This window comes from Corvus moneduloides, chromosome 1 (genome assembly GCF_009650955.1).
Source record: "Corvus moneduloides isolate bCorMon1 chromosome 1, bCorMon1.pri, whole genome shotgun sequence".
NCBI classification, from domain to species: domain Eukaryota; kingdom Metazoa; phylum Chordata; class Aves; order Passeriformes; family Corvidae; genus Corvus; species Corvus moneduloides.
Window position 1 is genome coordinate 21,817,323 of NC_045476.1, and position 21,583 is coordinate 21,838,905.

At 38.1% G+C, this 21,583-nt stretch overlaps 1 protein-coding gene across 2 annotated transcripts in view; it reads right to left on the reverse strand.

Annotated features, from left to right (window-relative positions):
- Nucleotides 1-2,281: 2,281 nt before the first annotated feature.
- Nucleotides 2,282-21,583, reverse strand: part of PLXDC2 (plexin domain containing 2) — a 262,841-nt gene continuing 243,539 nt past the window's right edge. For both annotated transcript variants that reach the window (XM_032101667.1, XM_032101658.1), the window contains 2 exons: nt 19,942-20,102; nt 2,282-5,277 (listed from right to left, as the gene is read on the reverse strand). In XM_032101667.1, the coding sequence (XP_031957558.1) occupies nt 5,161-5,277; nt 19,942-20,102 (278 nt within the window). In that variant the 3' untranslated portion in view covers nt 2,282-5,160. The remainder of the gene's footprint in view (nt 5,278-19,941; nt 20,103-21,583) is intronic.

Genomic DNA, 21,583 nt, shown 5'->3' on the forward strand with positions numbered 1-21,583 from the left:
ACAGAAGCCAGTGGTTCTATGAATTTTTAAATTTTTAAATTATTGAGCTGGACATGAAGGAAGACCTCATGTGTTTTCAGTCAGTGCCACTGCCACATAGTATCAATGCTCTCAAGGCTGTACATAAGGTTTCTTGCTGCACCTTTAGAGCATATGGGAAAACTGAAATTCCTTCTCTTCCTCATTTTTCCCTTCTCCCTCTCCTACTCAAGAAAACTCCAACACTCAAACCCAACTTTACCATTACATCCATAAAGAAATTAGTAGCTGGTATCCGTTCTTGAAATCTCTGTCTAAAACATGAGAATTAGGGTTAATGCTACCCTGTTGGTCAGTAACATTTATTTCTGGAGAATTTTAGGCTTCAAGCTTCAAGCAACGCTCTGCAAGAAGGCAGAGGCACATGTGCAAGGATTCCAATGATCTTACTCTGAATAACAGTGCTTGTTGCTGCTCTTTCTACTCACTGGAAGGAATAAATTCCCCAAGATCAAAAATATTGATCTGAGCCAAATTTGTGCTCTATTCCAGCTCCTGTCCTAATGGCTAATACTGTGGTCATAGGCACTATGACTTTGTCCAGCTGAGACATCTTCTAGGTGAATGTCAAATCTTGTCTTTATACAAAGCTTCATTGCTTGGCACCAGAAAATAATAACACAGCCATTGCTTTCTCCACTGTATGCACTCAAAGTTAAAATTCCCTGTGATGATCTGTGAATTGGAACACGATACAACATGGGGTACTCTGAATGCTCTAGTTACCCACCTACTTTGTGAATACCTGCCAGCTCCTGACAACTTCTTGCAGAACCTTGTTTAGAGATTCTATACAAATGAAATGATTTATGTTACAATTTACAGTTTCTTTTGCTTATCCAAGAGGTTCTCTAATAGAACATAGACATATTCTCTTGTTTTCCTTGGAACTCTTTTCACTTTACAGAAAATATCTCTTCCATGCTCACCCCTTCCTTCTTCATTGCTTCCACATTTGGATGGCAAACTAATGGCTTGACTACTCAGATGTCTCAGGTATTCGTGTAGTGAGTTTTTATGGTTTGAACTCTGTTGACCAAGAAAAATGGTGGTTTGCAAAGTCAAATATTCTGTTCAGCTTGTGAAAATTTAATTTGGCTTCCAAAATTTTGTAAAATACAGTGATGTATTATCTTTTCTCCCAGAATTCCAGCACACGTATTACTTGTAAAGATGAGCTTGATCTGAAGCTAAATTATAATGTTGCATTGAAGTAGGTTGTTACTTTCAAGACATCTATATCATTTGCAGCAGAAGCTGTAGAGAATGAGAAGGGCAATTATAAGAAAAAGAACTGTTTCAGATGGTGTTCTCTGGAAAATTGACTCCCTTCACAGGAATGCTCAGAGCAGAAATAAATCAAGGTATATACATCCCTCAAGTATAATGCTGATGGGTAAGGAAGAAAAGTCCATGAGAAACAAAGTCTTCTGAATAGGCTATGGATGCTATGCAATAAAGTGCAACAAAATTTGAGCAAGGAGGAGAAAAAATATGGAACAGCTGTTTCTTGTGAAGAATCTGTGTTTTCTTACTCCAATACACCATAGGATGCACTGAGAAACAGAGAAAGCAATTACATAAGATCACGTTATTATAATTAAGCACATGGGAATGAAATTCTACTTCTTCAGCAATTCCACAATTTCTTAGTATATGAATACAATTTTGGAAATGCTAGGGTTTTTTTTCAACATTTTCTGTGTGTGATATACATATATATATATCACACACATATAAATATCTGATTTAGTGTTTCATCTTAATGAGATTTAAAAGCTACTTAGTAATGTGCTTTGAGTCCTGAGAGTTCAAATTTTCCTATTTCTTTGTGGAATAGGATGAGCTGAAGCAGAGCACTGAATGTTAGGCATTATGGAACAGTTAATGCTAAAATGGAAAATAATGAGAAAAAAATGTGAGAGATCTTGCAATAATTAAATAGTATTAGATACATACATTTATAGGAAAGTTTAAGAGTTAAAATAACTGTTGGGATAAATGACTGTAAGCAAGCATTTTTCTGAGTTAGATTCAAATGAAGGACCACTGGGAATGCTAGTGAAGCCACTGTTTCAGACACTTGGATGGAAATTTATGAATTGTTTACTAACATTTCAGCTGGATTTCTGAGAGAGGGTTACATGAAATTTCTTTGGTCTGAATCAATTTAACCTGCTGCTTTATAAAAATATAAGATCAGGATTCTCAGTTAATATCAATATTTTATCACACCTCTAGATTAATGTTTGTATAATTTTTAATGTGGCAATTTTAATTATTAAAAAAATTAGAAAACCAGATGGAATTACAAAACAGCAACTGATTACTTAATTAACTTTTGCCTACTGGGATAAATAGAACATACCACAGAATATATCAAAGCAGACACTAATGAGACACTATACATCCATTAGTACGCAGGAGGTTTTCTCTTCAGATAGCAGTCCTTATCAGACATAAGCATATGCCTATCAATCTTATTAAGTAAACCCAGCAACTCCTCATGTTATAATCCAATGCATATAACATCATGGTAAAAATCTGAAGAACTATACTATGATGCTCCCCGCAGACCAGTGAAATCTCCCACCAAAGTATGTGAAGTGGACAAAGAATGAAAAAAAATTGCTATTGTTTTATGAAGAAGTATAACATGTAAGTTAGTCTGCAAATACTAACAAACATCCTTCAGCTGTGAAAGAGGGCCTTAAACCAAAAGTAATCAAAATACCAGATTTTAAAATTGTTGTCATATTTGTCTTATGTCTTATTACAAATACTCTGTCAGCTCCATTGTGTGACATGTATTACATACCTGGGAAAAATATGAGTGAATCAGATGAAGAGCAGACCTGTAAATTCATAATAATATAAATCTTCTTTACTTATATGAAATATCCCTTGAACTTATTGCAGTACTATGTAGATTTTTGTAAATTTCTTAGTATAACTTGAAAAGATGTGCTCTGAAATAAAAATTATTTCAAACAGTATTCCAGAAGCTCTACAATTGCTTCTTTTGGCCAATGAACCCTAGCTGATGACTTCCAGGATTCCCAGAAACACTGAGGATAATTATTGCACACCAAATACATTCCTAAACGATGTGCACCGATACCTTTTTATTTAATAAAAATGAGTGTCACCATATATATGTGCATACATTTGGTTATTGCTATCAGAATTAACAGCCCGCAATTTAACCCTAGCCTATTAGAAAAAGGGCTCAGCAGACCCACACAAATTAAAATGACTACTTGCCGCAGGTTTTTCACCAGGCTTCAAGACAATGTGTTTGTTAGTACCTTCAGATTAATACCAGGTAGTTTTTGAACAGTCTCAATCTCATGCTAGATGATTTAAACCAGATGAAAATAAAAGTGTGTTACCCAAAATAAAAGAATACAGAAAATACATTATTGTAGTATTTACTGAACAAAGTAACAAAAATCGTTTGCTCTCTTCTTTTTATCAGCATTAAGTAATCAAATTTAGGCCATACAAGCATCAACAAGAAATATAAGTAACTGTACTATTAAGGTGGTATCTACAACTTTTTAAAATTGCTCAAAATCCAAAACCACAAATGTTGTATAGCTCACTTTAAAATCATTCAAGTGCCTTGCACAGTATGTAAAAAAATTGATAGTCGATGACTGCTATGAAATGTACATGCAGTACCTGAATTTTACATTTCAATAGGTCAGGCCCAGATCATCAAAGCATTTAGGTTTCCACTCCTCAGGGAAGCTCTGGGTTTCCTTGTTTATTAACCCCTTCCCTGAAAGGAGTAACTGTTTTTGATGGTGTGAATTTATAGTGTTGTCTTTCCCTATGCAGGGAGGGAAAGGGTCGATTTTACAGAAAGAATGGTTCCAATAGGCAGAAAGTTTATGGCACTGCAACTACATGAACCACCTTCCCTACACAACATAAAAATATTCTAATATTAAGGATTATTTTACAACTCAGTGGAAATATGCAGTAATGCAATTGATTTCCTTTGTCTGGATGACAAAAATGCTGTCTTAACAGTCACAAGAACCCGCCTTGTGTTAGCTATAAAAAAAAATATATTTATATATATATTTATGCAACTACTATGTGCATTAAACGAAACCACTGTATGAATCAGCAGGGTTCAATAACACTTGAATCTGAATCTCTGGAAGGGGTGCATTGAAGTCTATGGTGCTTCTCAGTAAGGACTCACAATGAAATGGCAAAGAATAGAAATCCATTTATTTTAAATCTTTTTTTTCTTACCCCATTGCCTAAGAAATGGTCCATAAGCTCTCTGGCAGCTAAAAGGATCTGTTGCCTTTACTTCAACCTACTGCTGAGAAATGAAAGATACACCTTAAAACAAACCTGATAATTAATTTCTTAGAGAACATTGAAACTGAAAATCAGCCCAACGTCATTGTGAACTCCCATGAAATAATTTCACCATCGTGAAAATTCTCTGTTGTCTTCAGTTCTTACCAATCTGTGTATCATGTGTTGTTTAGCAGGCTAGTAATCAGCAATGTACAAGAAACATTGTATTACTCCTGGAAAGCATTTATGTTGTGACTTAGTTAGGTCGGTAGGTTAATTTAGAATTGAAAAGTGTGTGTATTTCACATCTGCCTATATAAATGTTGGAAAAATCCTTTTTTTCTTCTTTACCTGTCTTCAGATACTTTTCTCAATCACCTGTGAACACTGATCAGTGCCCTTTGCACTGACATGGTACAGATTTTTCCCTCAGTCTTTGAGATAACAGAGAAGACTTGAACCAAAGGGCGATACCCTTGCGCACCAAAGCTTTATTATATTTCTGATTACTGTGCATCCCCATACCTAAAGCAAATAACATGGCACTTGTGCCATAGTTCTGACACTGTAGGTGTCCACTGACAAGTGTTCTGCATGAACCGTTGTGTCTCAGTCCACTAACAAAAACTACTGTGCAGTAGTAATCTGGTATCTTAGATAGTTTTTCTTCTTGGACAAAGTTTATCCAGAATCTTCTTTCTATCAGGCTACAGCAGCTTAGGGCTCCTTTTCTTTAAAGAGAGGAAAAATAAATGTCTTACACCTGTAGGCCAGTACTGGTGTTCTGTCCCAGAAATTTTAGCACTGCTCTGATACGATGAACCCTTCCTTTTCTCCGACTGGTTCCACCTCAGCATAGGCAGGATGTCCAGATCCTCTTCTGAATTTCATTGCTGGCCATCTGCTTGGACGTCGCTACAACAGTAATAACAAAATAAACTTTTAGAATATGAAGGGTACTACAATAAATTGTTAATAAAAAGATCTAACTCCTGCAATTTTGACCTCTCATACTATACCCCACTCCCTGTAGTTGTTACAGGAATAGAAAAGCACAGTTCAGCAGCAGCAAAAATCAGAGGAATTAATCCCTCTTTTAAATTTGTAAGTGATGAGTGTTCTCAAAGACATAAATAATGACCACTACTCTTAGCAATGAAGAGGATGAAATAGCTCCTGTCTAAAATGGTTGATTATCAGATTTGTCAAATAAAGACCTGATGATCCACTAACCAATCTGTCCAATGCTCTTCCTTCCTAGTTCTGCGTAGGAATTTGGTAACATACTCTATGCCATGGGAAAATATGTGGCAGAGTTGACAGAAACTTTAATTAAAAAAATTATTTAGGATAAAATTCTGTCATGCTTATGCAGGACTCTCAAAATAATGACCTTCTATTTCAAGTGCCATAATTTCTACTTGAGTAGTTTATTTTGATGGTTCAGATAGAAGCAACATTTTTATTTAAACTCTTAAGAGCTTTGGGTACAAGAGCCTTAAGAAGTCGTAACCAATTTCCACTAGGATCTTGGGTGCCTGCTTTAAGAGCTGCTAATAAACAGAGAAAATATTCTAGGCCAGATAAAACAATTCCTGTATTATTATGATATCTCTAGGGATGAAAAGTGCTTTAAACAATCTGTATTTTCAAGCAAATGAATGTCAGATAAGGCTCAGATTTTGGGTGACTACTCTGAGATAATATCAAAGGGAATAGCTTTCAGAAAAATAGGGTAACTCCTTCCTAGAGTCAGTGAGAAGAAAAAGCTTTCCTAAAAAAGATTATTCCCTATTGAAAATTTTATCTGCCAAATATACTGATTTATTTTTCTTTACTGACAAGAGTTGCAATCTGCTTGGAAGGAGGGCTAGAAGGTACAGCAACTTATATAGAAACTTTTCAGGAAAATGAGAGGAGAATCAATGAAAATGAGTTACAGCCTGTATTTTCATTGACAGCTCAAAAGCAAAATAATTTTTCTTTATGATGTTTCTTCTGAATATAAACACTGCATTTGATTTTCTGTTCCCATAATACCCCATTTTTACTTCCTTTCAATCACAAAGGATACTTCATGCTGCTGAGGGGTGGTGTTGGTGACCATAGCACAGCCACAGCCATGATGTTTTGCTGGGACTCATGGTGCTGTTGGGCAGGAGTCACCAAAGAAATCTGGGGTGCCACTGAATCTTGTTCCCAACAAACCACCCAGCTGACAGCAGGTACAGCACAAAGTCTTCCTAAGTGATCATTGTTGGGAAGATACCACATAAAAGCAACTGCTTCTCTTTCCTCCTGCGGCAGGATCAGGTTACTTTTGAGGCATTCAGAGTTAAATTCTGTTTGGCAGGTAATTTAAAATCCCAGGCCTTTCAGTGCAGCACCTTCCTACAAAGTAGGAAGGCAGAACACTCTCTTCTTTAATGGATGTCTCTTCCTAACAAGAAAACTTAGTCTATTCAAACTTTTTTCTACCCAAGCTTGATTTTGTGTGTTTTCAAAATTAAGAAGGACAGTTTGGTAACTGCTAAAGAAAAAGGGTCATATTCTGTTCTCAGGCTCACTAAAGTAAATCAAGAATAATGCAATTAAATGTAAGGGATTTATTTCAGATTTACACTGGTACAAATGAGAATGGAATTTGATGGAGAGGTATCTAATGAAAAGGGAAAACAAAAAACCAAAGGAGAACTAGCAGGAAAAAAATAACTAAAAACAGTGTTAAATGGCGACATGTAAGGATGAGCTGGGTTTTAATATACTAAGGTGCTCCCTAATTTAATTTTAAGATGTACCTATGATTAGTTAATGCTTCCTTGCTACACTGCTGGTAGATACTAAATATGCCATTTTGTGCTACTCTTTTTAATGGGCCTTTCCAGGTAATTAGCTATGGAACAGATGTGTATCAGTTTTAATGATACAAAGCCATATGACATAAATATGAGCTGTTTTTCCAGAAATAAAGCAATAGACTTGAAGGTCATTTCCTGATATTGCAGTTACAGATTTCTGTGGTATCTTGTCACGTCTGAGGTGAGATTTTCCCTTTATAGTGATCGTTTAATTTCAGCTTCTTTATGTGCATGAGAGAGGTTGACAGTTTTAAAAGAGAGCACTGACAAACCAGCAATTCATTGCCTTACGTAACCCCTTGAAAGCTGTAAAAATATTTCACCTTTAATTGAATAAAACAAAAGTAACTTGATAGATATTGAGAGCTACAAAGCTCCTTCAGTTACTGAAGCAGCTCAGGAAATACCTAATGCGTTCTTCCTCTTTGTTCTCTGTGACGACTAATAAGAAAACAGAAAAAACCCCTACTCCCAAACAGACCAGCCAACAAAATACATCAAAAAACCCCACCAAACCCAAAACAAACTGGAAGAAAGCAAACTGGGTATTTAATTAATTAATTCCCAATTTTAGCAGGAAAAAATATGTTTCTTCCTCTGGAATTAGAATACTTAAAGGAAATCCTCTGATCTGTGACTGGAGAATTCTAACTCCTGCTTCCCTTCAGTGTATTACAAAGCAAGCAAACAGGACTAGCATTTTTTTCATGGGACTGAAGCTTCCTTGAGTTCACTATTTTAAGCAATGAAATTAAGAGAAAAGCACTTGAGACCCTACATGACCAGGATGCAGAAAAAACATGTTGAGATGCAGGAAAATAATTTATGATACACATTAAAAAAGTTAGTTCCTATTGAAGATCAGTAAGATAAAAGGAAAAAAAAAATCTAGCAGTTGGACAATTCATAGAAAATGAGGTCTACATTTTTTGTTTCCTACATTATGTCTCTCTATACCATAGCTGGTGGTTGTGCAGAATGTTTGACTTCCTGCAGCAATACAAAGACTAAAATAAATATATTTACATCCATCTTGCAGTAGAGGCAGAATTTATACCATTTGCCTTACTTCTGAGGGAAAAACAGAGGGGATTCCACCTATTAAAACTAAAGAGTAGAAACTGGGGTGACTTCCCACTCTTGTTGCATGGAAAGGTCTCCAAGTGTTTTCTTCTTTTTGACCAGCTTCTTCTTTTGTCATCTTTCAACAAGAGGGAATTTTGAGCCTTAGAGGGCCTCCTTTATCCATGAAAATCATATTATCTCCTTTAGACATGTTAAAAAAAAGGTTTGATAGATCTCTGAGTGCAGTTAATTGAACATAGTCTAAATAAAACTCAGTTGTTATGATCTGAACATGGTTTCCACTGTTATAGTCTATGATTTTTTTAAGGTTGCTAGCTGTAGACCATCTTATTTCCTGCTGAACAGTAACCAATACCACAAGATCAGTTACAGGAGGATGGACAGTTGTATAAAGTTGTGTTGAAATACTGGTATCTGAAGACTGATGCCCTGCTCCTGAGAGTTTTTGATGCTGACATTATCACAATCTCTAAAATTTATGCCACTTAACAGTTTTCATCTGAGATGGTAATTCATCAAAAGCAATTTTAATAATGTATATGTTTTTAGCTGCAGCAGTTATAAGCTTTTACATTTCCTTTCACACATCTGCATGAAGACAAGTTTCTACCAGTAAAGGACAGAAGGAACTTGGCAACAGGTTTTACATATTTGATATTCTTACATCCTAGCCTCTATTATCCCTGTCCCATCCTTATTCTGTCCTTCCCTGAGTACACAAAAATGGAATGAGAACAATTCTGTACAGATCTGCAATGTCAGAAGAGCAGTGAAGGGAAACAGTAATGAAATATCTGCCCCTCTGTCATTTCCTCAACCCTGCCACACACATTTTGTTCTGAAAGATTTCTGAAACACTATCAAAAGTTTCTTTGTATATTTCAAACAGCATAAAATCCCATAGTGCTTGTGCATTGATCAGCTCTTCCTTCCCATTCAGCAGTAAACTTGAACAGTGGGTTTCATCAAGACATGTGCACACTCTTTTTTCAAACTGAATTTACATGAGTATAAATACTTGACTTAGCATGAGAAGGTCAATCTTTCCAAGTGTTGACTCTCCAGAGCGCCCTTGTAAACTTGATTTCCCACTAAACTACACAAAAGCTGAAGTTATTGAGCATATTTTAGACTGAATGCTCCGACACAACTTTGTCTTCTGTATCGATTTTTTTTCTATATTTCAATCTTTCAAACTTCCAGAGGACTGGTTCACTGTCTCTAATGAAGGGCTGCATCTTACATTTCCACTGATGCCAATTTCTTTGTCTAATTCAGGGGTATAAACACATTTAAATCTATTTAAAAGCTGTACTCTTTAACCACACTTTGTCAAGAAGGCCTGTTTAACTCTGATGATATGGAAATATGCAAATATGGAGCTATCCAAATTCTGGATTTATTGTCAAAACTTCAGAAAAGCTATTATGACTTACTAAAAGAGATTAAGAAAAAGGGAACAAAACAATATATAGTAAGGTCTTACTAAATGACTAAATGACTAAATGTTAATCTGATACTATTCAAGACCCATTAGTCTAAGTACTTGTTAACCTACCTCGGTTGTCAGGCCTTTGGTTTCTTCTGAGATGTGAAGATCTTTCTGTTACCAATTACCTTGTCCATTACATGTATTTTTGTGCTCAAAGTTACCTGAAACTTGTGCATCAGTTTTAATCTCTTCTAGAAGCACCCAATTTATTTGGCAAATCACAGTCAGAAGTGGATGAGGCTACAAATATCTGAAACTATACTTCTGATATATATTTCCAGGAATAAGAAAAGATCAATTGCCTGACATCATATTAAACTCTTATTTTGAAGAAACTGTTCTCAAATAAGGATTGCTTCTGACTTAAGATTCATTAGAATCATTTACTGGCTACATTTATTTTTCTTTTCAATAGAAGCACTTGCTTAAAGTATCTTTTTGAGATTTAAAACATCTTTTTATAACTATTTCTGCAGTCTTATGTTCATCTGAGGAGCTGGCTGCTGAAGGACGAGAAACAGAATGCCTCCTTCCTCTACACCTTTGACTTTTATTGTCAGTGTTGATTATTTATTTTAGTGCTTCTCCCTTGTGGTCGATTTAGGTTTCCCTTGCTGAACTGCTGGTTCCTGCTAAGCTGGATAAGCTTTGGAAAAAATAACTTTACTATCAGGACTAGGCAATGACAGTGAGATCAATGACAATACTCCAAATGCCAGGACACTGCAGGACTTTGAAAGAAGAGAAAAATGATACCTGTTCTCTTCTTTTTAATCATCATCTTCATGAAATGCAATTCAGCCTGAACTTCCAGACAAAAACTAATTGATGACCATATGAAGCCTATTTCAAACTAAAAGCATAATCCCCTGTAAAAAACAATGGGCCATATCCCAGAAGAAAAGAACAGAGCTGTGTGACCTCCATCAGCTGTCTTAGACAGCTGAGGATAGAATTATTTTTAAAAAAACCCTTTTTTTTTAATCTGTCTCCTAGTTATTTCTCATTTGTTTGAAGACATACACTGCATTTCTGACATTAATGCAGAAACCTGGAAATGGTGCATGGAAAACATGGCTGGATGTTAAATCTGGCTCTTATTTGTGACATGCTGTTATAAACAGAGAAGTGTAATGGCGAGCCAGAAATGTCCAATAATTTCCTGAGCTCTAAAACACCAAGAACTGTCTCCAGCATTTTAAATTATTTTCTAGTATTATTTCCTTCCCCTAAGCAGACAAGGGATGAGCAGAAGGTCAAAATCTGAAGAAAATCTACTGCTAGATATGTGTGCCAGTGAACGTTTCCACATACCAAAATACAATCCCCTATACAACTCATAATTAAAAAACCCCCAATAATTAGTGCTTTCTCAGACCACCCCAGCTAGGGCTCAGTATTCAGAAATCATCCTCAGTTCATGTTTATAGTGTACATACTGTCAGCTTTAAGTGAGGTAGAGTTAAATGACAGGAATGCAGATCCTTTCATGCTGGTTGGTCTTTATGTTACAAAAACAGTCCCAGCCTTATTTAATTTACTAGCAAAGATAAAATTTAAGTTAAATCAAGAGGAGTCAAGGCGCATCCTTCAGGCTCTCATCACACACTATTATTTATTTGCTGAAGATCTGCAGCTGTTTGTTTCTTCCTCCCTCCCTGTCTTTTTCCAGAAGGTCACTCCCTGGCTCAATAGCACCAGTTCAACTCTCTGTGTGGCCATTTAAACAGATTCCAGAAATTATCCATCTTAAACATCCAAGATGAAGTAAAACAAACAACTAAAAAAGACACAGGTACGTGCATGTGTGTGATGTGTGTGTTTAAGAGTACATGTATGTTTCTAAGCAGATGAACCAGCAAACTAAAGCTCTAGAATACCTCCAATGAGGGTGTGAACATGAAGGCAAAAGCTGTGACCTTCAAAATAGGACCTCAACTCAAAAGAGTGGTAATTTTTAACCACAAACACCCACACTGCTCTTCAGTGTGAGACATATTAACTACTATTAATACATACACAGACGCTAATACGTAAGCTCTGAATTCACTCATGTTCTTACAGCTTCAGAGTCCACATATGTTAATAAGTTTTGTACCTATTAGCTGAGTACAAGAGAAAGGCATTTTTGCCTGAGGTTAAGAAGTCCTAATTGCAATGTCAGTTTAGACTCCTTAAAATCCCTTACTTCCAGAGAATTGCTAAAGTAAAATTTATTCAGCTGTTGTCAAGCCTCCTGTAATCATGATTGGCAATGGTATCATTGTGTCCATCTGGTAAGAGACATCCCAATGTCTCACTCCTTACGTTCATATCACAGAATCGCGGAATCTGCTGAGTTGGAAGGGACCCACAAGGACCATTGAGTCCAACTCCTGGCTCTGCACAGGACCATCCCCAGGATTCACACCATGTGCCTGTGAGTATTGTCCAAATTCTCCTTGAGCTCTGTCAGGCTTGGTGCTGTGACCACTTCTCTGGGCAGCTGTTCCAGTGCTCAACCACCATCTGGGTGAAGAACCTTTTCCAACCTAAATGTCTCCTGGCACAATCTCATGCCATTCCCTCAGGTCCTGTCACTGGTCACCACAGAAAAGAGATCAGTGCCTGACCCTCCTCTTCCCCTCATGAGGAAGTTGTAGGCTCCAGACATCTCTCCTCAGTCTCCTCCAGGCTGAACAGACCAAGTGACCTCAGCCACCATCCTTGTGGCCCTCCTTTGGACACTCTCTAACAGTTTAATATCTTTTTTATATTGTGGCACCCAAAGCTGCCCCCAGCACTTGAGGTGAGGCCACTCCAGTGCAGAGCAGAGCAGGACAATCCCTCCCTTGCCCGGCTGGTGATGCTGTGCCTGATGCCCCCCAGGACACGCTTGGCCCTCCTGGCTGCCAGGGCACTTCTGGCTCATGTTCAACCTGCCATGGACCAGGACCTCCAGGTCCCTTTCCCTGGCACTGCTCTCCAGCCTCTCATTCCCCAGTCTGCCTGTACATCCAGGGTTGCCCCATTCCAGGTGTAGAATCCAGCAATTTCCCTTGTTGAACTTCATATGTTTGGTGATTTCCCAGCCCTCTGATTTGTTGAGGTCTCTCTGCAGGGCCTCTCTGCCTTAAAGGGAGTCAACAGCTCCTGCCAATTTTGTATCATCTGTGAACTTGCTTAGTGTCCCTTCCAGTCCTGGGTCCCAGTCATTGATGAAGCTGTTGAAGAGCAGAGGGCCGAGGCTGGAGCCCTGTGGAACCCCACTAGTGACAGGCCTCCAGTCTGACGTCACCCCATTCACTGTAACCCTTTGTGCCCAACCCATGAGCCAGTTGCTCACCCCCCACGTGATGTGTTTATCCACATGTGAGCTGGACATCTTGTGCAGAAGGACACTGTGAGAGACAGCATGGAAAGCTTTACTGAAATCCAAAAACATCACATCAAGTGGCTCCCCATGATCAACCATGGGTTACCTTGTCATAAATCAGTTTTGATAAGCAGAACTTTCCTCTCATGAAGCCATGCTGGCTGTGACCAGTGACTGTGTTGTCTTTCAGGTGTTTTTCAATACCTCCCAGAATAATCTTCTCTGTAACTTTATCAGGCAGTGAAGTGAGACTGACAGGCCTGTAGTTTACAGGGTCCTCCTTCTTGCCCTTCTTGAAAGTTCAGAGAGCGTACACCAGCTTCCAGTCAGCTGGGACTTCTCTGGATTCCCAAGACTGCTCAAAAATCATCGAGAGACGTTCTGTGATGACATCATCCGGCTCTTTGATGATTCCTGGATGAATCCCATTAGGCCTTATAGATATATAGGGATCCAGCTGGAGAAGCAGATCCTGCACAATTTCAGGGTTGATTGGGAGTTGATCATTCTCGCAGTCATGGTCCTCCAGCTCAGGGCACCCTTGGTCCTCATCCTTGTTGAAGACAGAGGCAAAGAATGTGTTAAACACCTCTGCCTTGTCTCTGTCCTGGTTTGTGAGGAGATCATCCTCATCCTGTAATGGGACAATGTTGTTTTTACACTGCCTGTTGCCATTAATATATTTGAGAAAACTCTGTTTATTGTCCCCCGCAGTTCTGGTTGGCTCCAGCTCCAGCTGAGTTAGGCCACATGAATTTTCTTCCTACAGTGGCCAACAGCAGATCTGTGTTTTTCCCATGTCACCTGACCTTGCTTCCACTGGCAAGTGGAAGCACACCTTTTTTTTTTACCTTATTTCCAAGAGAAGATTCCTGTTCAGCCAAGCTGGTCTTCTGCCTTGTCTGCTTGACTTTCGACATTTGGGAATTGCCTGCTCTTGAGCTCTTAGGAGGTGATTAAAAAAAGTGACCAGCACTGATGGACCCCAGCACTTGCAAAAATACTTTCCATGGGGATCTTACTCACTAATTCCCTGAGCAGTCTGAGGTCTGCTCTCCTCAGATGCAGAGTTCAGATTTTGGCACTTTTCCTTCTGTCAGCAGAGATTTTAAACTTGATTGCTTCGTGGTCACTGTGGACAAGATGGCTGCCAATCTCCACTTGCTCACAAGATCCACTCTTTTGACAACTGGGAGACCAAGGAGGGCATTTTTCTGAGCTGGCTCCCTTAGGACCTGTTCTGTAACATTGTGATCCAAGTTTTTTAGGAATCTTCTGGCCTGGGTTGTACAGCTGTGTTGTGTTCCCAGTTAATTTCTGGCAAGCCGAAGTCTCCCATAAGGACAAGGTCAGTTGACTTGGAAATGCCCCTTAGTTCCTCAAAGATTAATTCATCATTGTCCTGGCCAGGAGGTCTATAGACTCCCACGATGGCATCTGCATTATTTGTTTGTTCCTTGATTCTTATCCAGAGGCTCTCAACTGCACCATTGCCAGCTGTGAGCTCCATACATTCTACCCCTTCTGTTACACACAGTGCCACCCCTGCACCTCTCCTGCCGTGCCCGTCCCTCCTGAAGAGCCTGTAAACATCCAACAAGGCACTCCAGGCACAGGACTCATCCCACCAGGTTTCACCTCTCAGCTGTGGCCAGATCATATTGCCTTTGATCTCCAATGGCAGAGCACTATGATGACAGCTGAGGTAAATTTAAGTCCTTAAAAGGACTTTGGATCACAATATAAGGAAGGAAGGTAAGAAAAACACAAGTGAAAACTTCTTGTGTCATGTGCAACCCTTCTGTCCACAGATAACTGGATGCAAACATGCAAAAGACAACTGAATAAAAAGTAGTTGGACTTATACCTTGTTTTTCAATTTGCTAAATATTCCCTTGACATTAATTGCTCTCAGTGCTCAAGTACAAACACATATGTAAATAATTAGAGGTTAAAAATATAGGAAAAAGAAAGAACATGAGGGAAAAGAAAGGAAGAATTAAAATATAAAACTAAAGCTGCAATTTCTCCCACAACTCATTGAAATCTGAGCAAATCCATCTGACTCAGCTGGGAATTTCTTTACTCCTCTTTACATTGAGCACCAGACATTTAGATCACATGTGCTATGGGGAGTATCACAGGTATGCAATCCACGACATTCAGGACATTGTAATTTGCTTCTTGGCCATCAAACCTCGCATCCTGAATGCAAGTATATTACATAGGTTAGCAAATAAATCAATCACTTTTTAATTGTGCTATAGCTAGTGTGTAGTTATATATGTTATAGCTAGATTTCTGACATAAACTTGGTTGAGAAAGTCATGAAGAGCATTATTTGACAGGTATCCTACTTTACAAAAATCAGTCCAAATCAGCTCAAAATATACTCAAGACATACAGGATTCCTCAAGGTGATTAAAGAGAGGAAACCATTGGCAACTAAATGAAATTCAATGGAGAGGAAATACTGCAAGGTTAACGATAAGCAAATAGAAAACCAAGGCATGCAACATCTCTTCTGTCACTCTGCAAGCTAATCTTTAGTCAATATTTACTCTTAGCTCTTAGGAAGAGCCTGCATTCATTGGAACTTTGACTGAAGCTCCCTTGAGTTTAACAGCTGATAATTTATTCTGACTTTGGGCCACCACAGAAGTGTCCAACCTAAACAATGAAACACACGTTGAACAGTGTGGAGGCTGGAAGTAACAGGAAAACAGTGTATTTGATTTGAATCTTCTACACACTTAACAAAAAGTGGAACTTTTTTTAAAATATGTTGAACTGTTCGGATGGTATTAAAATTGAACACTACCATAGGCAAATTGAATAGCACTGGCATTTAAGACTTCTCAAACTCTTTGTTCCAGGTGGAGCTGCACATGCATGTTCTGCTCAATAGGTATGAACAAAACCCCCTAGGGAAGCATTTTCTTCAGACTTAAAGGGTAAAAAAGTAATGGAATAATGTTACTATGTTCTAAGACAAGAGTTTTTGTAATAAATGGTATTTTCCTTAGCTTGTGTTTATTGCTTATTTAAACCAACTAGTGCACTCAGGATATCATTTAATGGTGTTCAGAGGTGCCACAAGAGATCGCCTTTATCAATGCAAGGGTAAACAGCACAGACAAAGTGTGGGTGTATTTATTCTTATCTGGGAGAGCTCACTACATGACATGAGTTGGATTCAAGATGAGCTGTGTGAGAACCTGAGTGAGGAGGTAAGTGAATATTAGGTGATATCTGCAGAGAACACAAGGTAGAAAGAGACTTAAAGCCTCAGATACAGGGTCAGTTTAATATACTGTTCTTTATTCAGAAACCAGTCATGATTGTAAAACTAATCAATTAAAAATTCCTTACATAGCCCTTAGCCTAAAAAACCCAACAAAATCTGATTGAAAATGACATTTCACCTACCAAATCATGACATTATCTTAGATGCAAAAGGAAGTTTCTCTATTAATTATATTAGAGTTTTGAATGAATGTTATGTTTAATGTCTATATGATTCCTCAATAAAGTAACTTCTTTAAAAATAAACACAAATGCACCAGGTTCCTGTTCCTTCTTTTGGCCAGCCTTAGAGTTATATTAAGTACTAATGATAGATAAACTGATGCAGATCTTGATTTGACTTGAAGACTTGATGGCAGACTATAGTGTACTTGTAATTTTTTAGACAACTGCAGGAGGGATCTGCCTGTCCATCTGTCACATCTTGTTTTAATTGTGCAATGTGCTTATTAATCAAGAGACTCATAGAAAACAGTATTATTTTCTGAAATATTTATGTGCTTGTCCTCATTTCATGACCAAGCCCATGGCAAGCCTCTTGAGCTCTTTCCCTGGAATGGTAACATCAGATCCATATTTCATTCATTTTCCATAAATAATGCAGCTTGTCTCTTGTAGTATGTGGGCTGTCATGTTATCTGTAACAGTTTACTCAAATATTTTTCAATTGCACAAATGCAATAAAGAATGATTTCTTGTAACACTGGCCTATTTGTACCAGTTTTGCCTGATTAGTCTTTTGTACGTAATTTTCAAAAAAGCAAGTTTGAGAAGATATTTTCTTCTTTGCATTGGAAATGTGTAAATCCTATTGATCAGATAAATATAAGAATAATAAATTCTACTTATTATTTTTTAATTGATCAAATGACTTTTTTCTTTGAAAATTAAATTATTAAACTTATTAAAAGCAATTTAATTTCCAGAATGGATTACCTTGTTCTGTTCTAGGTTTATGATACCAAAAATGGTTTTCAAGTTTTGAAATTTGTGTAAGTGTTCTGAAATACATTTAACCCCTATTCCCTCCCTTGTGATTTTCCCACTACATCAGTGTTTGTACAACTGACAGGGAAAGGCCACCCCTTGATGACTAGTACTTTTAAAAATTCTTGCTAATGCTGATTCTTCACAAGTACCACAATTATCCTAGTAACCAATAGAGAATGTAGGTTATACCCTGTTTTGCATAAATTTTATTTTGACTGATTTCTCTTTCATTTTATACAGAAAGCTTATGTTTTTTTACTTATTCTAAATGACTACATTTCTTGCTAAAAGACATTTTAGCTTTGATTAATAATAGAATAATAGATTGATTAATGGCACCTAAAGATTAAATTCGGTGGAATGAGTTTAACAACACTGATTAAGGCACCTCTATTTGCATGATGAGTATGATATCAATGAAAGAAATAAATTAACATGCCCTTACTACATTTAGAACAACAACAACAGCAACAAAAAAAGTGTATTGTAATTTGGTATTCTTCTCTTCTTAAAAAGTGGTGTTGCAATTTATTTAGCCTTTTCCATCACATCATGACAGGTAAGAAACTTGCTTTTACTAGAGTGAAAGAATAGAAATTCAATCTGTGTAAATTTAATCTGTGAAAAAAAGAAAGGGACAAAACCTTCTCTTTCATACAAGGACTTCAGAGGAATTTTGTTTGTCTACATCAATAATGAACTGGCTTGAGATGCTGCATAAACGTGAGAGAAAACTATGTGCTATTATATGGATTCTGTTCCCTGATGGCTAACACAGTTACATTACTAGAGCAGGAATACTGATAAACAATTCATTTTGACTTCTGTCACTACTATTACATCTAAGAAGAATATTTATTATAATACGATGTTAAAGATGAATCATTCCATTCATGTTCATGTCTCACTTCAATTCTCATTGCTGTCACTAAGAATAAATGTCTACATCTTCCTGGTTCAGGCTTTTACCTAAGCAATCCCTAAGGTATGTCCCCAGCGACATTTCCAGTGGTTTTGCACCTTCACTGTTGTCCAGTGGTAAGTATCTGTGCTCTTGATAGTAAGGGAATACTACAAGTAGGGTTTATGAACAGCCACCTCTTTATTTCATGTTCAGCAAATGTATACTTATCACAAGGCAGAGGAATGTTGCTGAGTTGAAAAAGAAACCACAAGGAGGTGTAGGTATTCATGGGTTTTTGTAGACTGAAACGCCTATGGAGAATTTTCCTTTCTCATGTTTTCGTTTACAGCGGAGCTGAACAGACTAAATGTCAGCATTGCAATGTAGGTATCTGCACCTAAGGTAGCCATCGGTATTTGAGGGAGAAAAACATCAATTTATCTAATCTTTAAGAGGATGTCTCAAATAGGTCAGATGAATCATGGTCTAAAAGACTAGGTTTCTCTCTACACTAATAAAAAGAGCAGAAGAAATGATAGATGTTAACAATCAAGTGAAAATAATTTTTCCACACTTTGAGACAAAAAGATTCCTTTAAATGATGTAAGGAACAGCTAATACAAGTTTCCAGCCAAAAACTTACTATAAATCAGCTCTCCTGTAGAATTAAGAAAGAATACTTTTTCTTCCCCCCCAGGAAAATTATAGAAAAACTGTATGTCCTGAAATAAAATGACAGTGCACAGGAAAGGTAACAAAAAATGTTGTTGTGAGGAAAATGAAGGATAGGAGAGAGAAGTGGTGTGGTATCTGACATATATCTCCTAGATATACGTCCTGTCTAAAAGCAAAAAAGTAATGGCAATGGTAGTTGAAGGAGCTGAGTGATAAACATGCTAAGAACAAAACAATATGCTAAGAACAAAACAAGGTCCATTTCTGTAGGGTATGCCCAGCCCCTGCCCTGGAGGGATGTCTGCTGAGACAAGGAGATTGCACAATCGGCCAGCAGGACTCCCTGGAAAGACAACCACTTCTTTGGTCACACCCAGAATCCTTTAGGAGACCCTATGCAGATCCTTTGTAACCCATTGGCCCTTACCCCCTGGCATCCATCCCCTGTATCCCTATAAAGCCAGCCCTCTGCCCCTGCGAGACGGAGTTGCTCGTCCCTGGCTCCCCTTCGCCGGAGTATGGACAATAAAGCTGCCTTGTGTGGAACAGCTACACGAGCCTCTCGTCTCTGGTGTGGCCTGGCCTGGAGGCTGCCCTGCAGAGCTGAGCTGAAATCACGAGCTGACAATCACTAAAGAGCTGACAGCCTCTGCAAGGGCCCTCCGAGGCAGCAGCTGAGGGAAGACACCGGGCCTCGGGAAGGCGATTCCTTTTGGGACCATCTCTCCAGACCGGTCACCTCTTCCTCGGTCAGAGCTACTGACCCATCACCAGCTGTAATACATTTCTTCAAAGATTACAGTATGAACACAAAGATACTTTCTGACTTAGTTAAGAAAGAGCTATTTTGGAGACCCCAAATACCCTAGCCAAGAGACAGGACTAGTGACACAACATGTTACTCTTGTCTTACCTCTATAAAGAAGAGACTAGCTGCTGATGTCGGATGATGGTACATGTAGGCAGTCACGAGGATGGCTGCAGCCACAATGAGGACCAGGACCAGAATGCCAACAATTAAGCCGGCATGAAGCGTTCCACTTTTCTTCTCCGCCGCACTGTCATCTGTGGAAGCTGCACAAAGAGCACACTTAGCACAGTAACTTATGCCTTACCCATTCCATTGCACAGATGGCAATTGAGCATTTGCTTTTTCTGTGTTACATAGACCTCATTTTCTACAGCCCATGTTGGAAAAAGATGTTAGATGTCTCTTTTCTACAACTGGATACTCTCATAATCTTAATGAAAAGACTTTCAAAGGTTTCACTGATTTTATTTCAATAAATAATATTAACATCCTTTCTTTTGGATGTAAAATGTACGGTCTGAAGATCTTAATTACTTTCATAATAAATTTTGCTTTGGTTTCTTTATAAAATTATTGCAATTGTCTCACAGACAAAAAGTACCAACTGAATACATTTTTAACATTGCATTTTTCTTTAAATATTCCATTTGAGACATGCCACAAACCCTTGTGAGGTCTAGCTATTAAATATATTCTGAAAGCCTCATTCATTAGCTTGTAGGAAAGTTTGGAACCACTCTTTGCAACTGAATCAGAGAGCCAAAAGTGCAACAGATGGATCCTGCAATATTTTGATCTTGGTCTGAATGGAACACTCATCATACCAAAGTATTACAGAAGACCATCCATTTACTAAAATTGATACCAGGAGGCCACTCATGCTATGCTTCTGTCAGGATAAAAGAGGGCTGTCTCTGTCACACAAGCAACTTGTCAGCAGTGCTTCCAAATAAGTGACTGAAAGCCTTTCAACAACAGCGTAAGCTTTGGGGGAAAAGTTTCTTAATATATCAACCAATACCTGTAGAACTGCTTGTTCTTCATCATACTCTTCCACAAAAGAATTACTGGTCTGCCCACATCAGCAGGCAAAAGAGCCATTCAGAAGTCCTAGGTTTAAGAAACACCAGTAGAGGAACACAAACTTCCATTATTCTCCTAAGGGTTCTTCACCCCAGGGCAGTGGTCACAGCACCAGGCCTGACAGAGTTCAAGAGGCATTTGGACAATGCTCTTGGGAAGATGTTGTGACCCTTGGGGATGGTTCAGTGCAGGGCCAGGAGCTGGACTTGATGGTCTTTGTGGGTTCCTTCCAACTCAGCATACTCTGTGAGTCTGATATTCCCACTGCTTTCTGCTTTTCTAGAAATCCTTCTAACCACTTCCATGCCTTACTCCATATGACACCTGTCTCTGGTCTTGCTTAGGAGAAATTTTCTTTCATTTCCACTTTTAAATTTCCTCTTACCACGCTTGTTTGGCAAGCTGGCTATAATGAAAATCACTGATATCTGCAATCATCCTTTTTGCTGTGCCATCCCTTTGACCTATTTGGTTGTCTTAAAGTGTTATGTTCTCTGAGGTCAGGGACTCACTTTTATTTGTTCTCTGAAGACAGATATTGGGTTATGATTATCACTTCAAACAAATCACTATTATTGTTATTAATAGTAAAAACAACAATAACAACAACAATAGCAATAAGTGTACATGGTCTTTTACTATTCATCTGAATGGAGTAGAA